This window comes from Lethenteron reissneri, unplaced genomic scaffold (assembly GCF_015708825.2).
Source record: "Lethenteron reissneri isolate LAM-NWPU_2019-01 unplaced genomic scaffold, ASM1570882v1 scaffold_1487, whole genome shotgun sequence".
Taxonomy (NCBI): Eukaryota; Metazoa; Chordata; class Hyperoartia; order Petromyzontiformes; family Petromyzontidae; genus Lethenteron; species Lethenteron reissneri.
The window spans coordinates 50,267-54,828 of record NW_026891209.1 but is presented as its reverse complement, the minus strand read 5'-3'; the positions used below and the strand labels follow the sequence as shown (position 1 = coordinate 54,828).

General features: G+C 56.3%; 1 protein-coding gene across 1 annotated transcript; it reads left to right on the top strand.

Moving 5' to 3' along the window:
• The first annotated feature begins 793 nt into the window (after window positions 1-793).
• Window positions 794-3,928, top strand: LOC133362453 (protein Wnt-5b-like). The gene is made up of 4 exons (XM_061581401.1): window positions 794-887; window positions 1,278-1,510; window positions 2,699-2,900; window positions 3,832-3,928. Exons 1-4 carry the CDS (start codon window positions 802-804, stop codon window positions 3,926-3,928), a joined length of 618 nt encoding a protein of 205 aa, XP_061437385.1. The 5' UTR covers window positions 794-801.
• Window positions 3,929-4,562: the final 634 nt, after the last annotated feature.

Genomic DNA, 4,562 nt, shown 5'->3' with positions numbered 1-4,562 from the left:
CTTGTGTGCTCCACAGGGAATGCATTATTTGCTCCGCTGCGGGTCTCCTGCTTCTACATACTATGAACATTCCCTCCCTTTGTTAATGCGACCCCCTCCCTTTGATGCTGCTAATCCTGCATAATGCATGGGTATAATATGACTTTGAAAACCCCAGCCCACCTTCTACGCATTTCCCATAAATATGCTAAATTTCTCTTGAAATGCAAATTCTTTTGTCAAGGCGCTCTTCCCCCCCCTCCAACCCAGCTTAAAAAGACGCTCTAAGCCTGGGGTTGTCATTCAGACTGTCTTCTCGACAGACCTGTTCTTCACCTGAGGACGGCTGCTTGCGTTGTGGCCGAAACGTCGTGAGAATTATTTTATTATGTTTTATTTTTATTATTTTATTACTTCCCTTCTACGTGACTTTACCGACAGAACCAAGAAGACGAGGAAATCTCGTTCGGCCCTTGCGCCCCCTGTTGACACGGGACCGGTACTGCAGGCCAAGAATATGGCATGGCGCCAAACGATGCCACCCACACATTCAATGCACGTTGTGGTTATAAGGTCGGTCGGCTACAGACATCAGCAGTTGGAGTTCATCACGACCACGGTGGCTAGGAGATGTTTACTTTCTCGCCCGGTATGCAAGCGGTCATGGGTTCGAGCCCGTGTACCAGGCGAGGAAGTTAACATCTCCCAGCCACCGTGATGATGATGATGAGTGAGACATGAAAACTCAAAATATGCAGACCATGCGAGGGTGTGAACATCGTCACCACCGCTCTGCTTCTCTTCTGCACAGTGTCGCTGGCCATGAGAACTCCGATGGGCTTCTCCCCGCTGCTGCTGGGACTCTGCGCCACGGCACAGCTGGGGGCAGTCGCCAGCGACTCTTGGTGGTAACCGCGAGACGCCGCCGCTGATTTCCTCTTCACTCTTCTTCTGCGATGGGCGCACAAGTGTCTAATATCTTGCACACACCCCCCCCCCCCCCCCCCCCCCCATACGGCTGTTTGTGTTTTGTTTAACACCGAGTAGCGGGCAGGGCTCTCGTGACCAATATCATCCACAGGAGTTTTTTTGGGGGGGGGTTACATCGCGTAAATGTATAAATGTTGTCATAAAAATATATCTAGCCACAGTGATGATGATAGAGACACACAGACTCCAAATATACAGCAGCAGCAGGCGTCAGGGTTGGGATCAAACCTACTACCTACTGCATACCAGGCGAGGTAGTCAACATCCCCTGGCCACCGTGACCCCCCTCCACCCCCTTCCCTCTGCAGGTCGCTGGCATTGTGGACACCCCGGGTCGACCCCTCCACGCATCCGCTGCTGTTGTGCAGCACGTCGCCGGGGCTGTCCCCCACACAGCGCCAAATATGCCAGAAGCAGCCGCACTTCATGAAGCTCGTGGCCGAGGGTGTCCAGCTGGCGATTGCCGAGTATCGGCACCAGTTCCAGGCCAAGCGGTCGAACTGGACCACGGAGAATGGGCTCGTCCCTATTCCTCGGTCGGGTAAGGAGATCGTCTCCCCGGGTCAGAGCCAGTGTCGAGCCTCTCCCGGCAAAGCGGGTTTCCCCTCGACGTTCAGCTACACACGGACGACCTGTCTACACGGCCTCATCGTCGGCTTCTAACTGCACAGCTGGCTGACTAATGCAGCGATGACGACGATGGGAGCCGTGCAGAGGATCGGACATGCGGCCGGAACACGGCGAGCGTAGCTAGGCCACGCCCCCTTCTAGAACCTTCCAGCAGGTTCCATGAGCTTCCCCACTGACCCACCTTCTACCTCTAGCCCAGACACGCCCCCTTCTAGAACCTTCCAGCAGGTTCCATGAGCTTCCCCACTGACCCACCTTCTACCTCTAGCCCAGACACGCCCCCTTCTAGGACCTTCCAGCAGGTTCCATGAGCTTCCCCACTGACCCACCTTCTACCTCTAGCCCAGACACGCCCCCTTCTAGAACCTTCCAGCAGGTTCCATGAGCTTCCCCACTGACCCACCTTCTACCTCTAGCCCAGACACGCCCCCTTCTAGAACCTTCCAGCAGGTTCCATGAGCTTCCCCACTGACCCACCTTCTACCTCTAGCCCAGACACGCCCCCTTCTAGAACCTTCCAGCAGGTTCCATGAGCTTCCCCACTGACCCACCTTCTACCTCTAGCCCAGACACGCCCCCTTCTAGAACCTTCCAGCAGGTTCCATGAGCTTCCCCACTGACCCACCTTCTACCTCTAGCCCAGACACGCCCCCTTCTAGAACCTTCCAGCAGGTTCCATGAGCTTCCCCACTGACCCACCTTCTACCTCTAGCCCAGACACGCCCCCTTCTAGAACCTTCCAGCAGGTTCCATGAGCTTCCCCACTGACCCACCTTCTACCTCTAGCCCAGACACGCCCCCTTCTAGAACCTTCCAGCAGGTTCCATGAGCTTCCCCACTGACCCACCTTCTACCTCTAGCCCAGACACGCCCCCTTCTAGAACCTTCCAGCAGGTTCCATGAGCCCTGTCATTGCACTAGTCAAGAATTCGCCACGTTCTGTCTACGTGCCGAAGCCTTGCCGGTCGGACGCGGCGGCTGTTTTAACGACGTGACGTTTCTATTTCGGCGACCTATGCTAGAAAGAAAAACAACAACCTCCATTATAGACAAATGATGAAATTTTTTGTGGGGGATGGTGGGTGGGGGGGCCCCCCAGGCTCTCGCGAGGCCGCCTTCTTCTCCGCCCTCACTGCCGCGGGAGTGGTGCACGCGGTGGCGCGCGCCTGCTACACCCCGCAGGTGATCCGCGACAGCTGCACCTGGACCTATGACCCCTTGCTGCACCCCAGAGGTAACATCGAATACGGAGTCCATTTCGCCAAGGTGTTTGTGGACGCGAGTGTCCACGACCGCTGGAGGCGAGGGGGACAACGCAAGTCTTTGGCGAAACTCGTGCAGATGGATTTGCACAACTACGAAGTCGGTCGCGTGGTGAGTGGACGGGTGGGTTGTAGGTATTGTCGTATGAAATGTTTTTTTATGGAAAAAAGTATCAGTTTATGAAATGCTGCACATTAATATACTTGGATCGGCATCGTTGTCTAGGGGTTGTCTTGTTCAGCAGTTCTACTGCTGTAGCCACCCGATTGCTTGTGTTGCAGGTTGAAATGTGATTTCTTATTTTTCTACCTACGTGACTTTACCAATCTAACCCAAGTCAGCACGCTCGTGGTTCGTCATTAGCCGTTGCGCTGCTGCTCCTGCAAGTAGCAGCCTGGCTTTGCGCCACTACCCTTGGGTGCAGCACAGGCTGGAGAAGGGATGCAGTGATGTGGTACAGGAGGACGTGGAGCTGAGTGGACTTGCCAATGACTGGTACCAGCGGTGTCAAGATCGGCCTCTGTGGAGGAGGCTCGTGAAGGACGCTACTGGGCAGTTGGAGGCAGTCGCCCTCCAACAACAACGGAGGGTGGAGGAGTGACGCTCACAACAACGAGCGGAGCGCCGGGTGGCTAAAGCACAGCAAGTTGGCACAGTAGGGGGCACAGGTGGTGCATCAGCCAGTCATCTCAGTCAGTCGACCCGTGGCACCTGGGTCTGCCCCGTGACCTCCTGCCAGCGGGCGTTGGACACTTCACGTGGCCTCAACGTGCACACGGCCTGGCACAATCTCCGTCGTGACGTCACCGCCACTTAGTGGCGAATGGCGGTTGGTAGTGACAAATGATGATGGTGTTGGTGGTGACTGATTGTGGTAGTAACAATGACGGTGGTGGTGGTGCTGCAGGTGGTGGAAGAACTCCTGTTGTACTACTGCGGTTGCGACAACAGAACCGGTGAATGCGACAGAGTCTGCCTGCCGCTGGGCGAAGACTTTCGTGACGTTGGCGACTTTCTGAAGGTGAGCTCACGGCTGCCGGTGATGAGACTGCACCCGGAGGATTAATCCACAGTCGGGTTACAAACGGGGGGAGGGGTCCCTAACAGCATTCACTCAACCACCACCACTTCAAAAGAAAACATGGCGGATCCTCCCCCCCTGATGATGATGACGATAATGTCAATGGTGGCTGCAGGGAAAGTACGACAGAAGTTCCGCCATGCGGCTGGTGAGGGACAACAGGAGCGGTGGAAGTAGCGGCGCCGCCCGCTGGCGTCTGGAGCCGGTGAACGAGTGGTTGACGGCGTCCTCGGAGTATGACCTGGTCCACGTGAACGCCAGCCCGGAGTACTGCGTCCGTGGCAGCACCGGCGGAGCGGGGGGGGGGGGGCAGCGCTGCAACGATACCGAGGCAGCCAAGGAATGCACCATCACATGCTGCGACAGAGGATATGACATCTCCCAAGGTGGGCCCCCCCCCCCCCCCCGGTTGAAATTGAGTTACAAGATTTGAGGATACGACAACAGACGGAGTGAGTTCAATGAAAGCGTGTAAACATGATCTCGTCCAGGAGCGTCAATCGTTCCACAAACTCCCGGTCATCTTGGTAGCAGCAGCGGCGGCTTTCTAGCTCTGCCATCGGACAGAGACGCTGGTCACTGCATCATTGCGCGCAGCGCTCTCGGATGAGCGTCTGCG

Bases quoted from the DNA above. Each gene is read 5' to 3' on its own strand.
- LOC133362453 (XM_061581401.1), top strand. From the start codon at position 802: ATGAGAACTCCGATGGGCTTCTCCCCGCTGCTGCTGGGACTCTGCGCC. The intron at 888-1,277 runs GTAACCGCGAGA...TTCCCTCTGCAG, and splicing joins GTCGCCAGCGACTCTTGGTG to GTCGCTGGCATTGTGGACAC. The intron at 2,901-3,831 runs GCGAGGGGGACA...TGAATGCGACAG, and splicing joins AGTGTCCACGACCGCTGGAG to AGTCTGCCTGCCGCTGGGCG.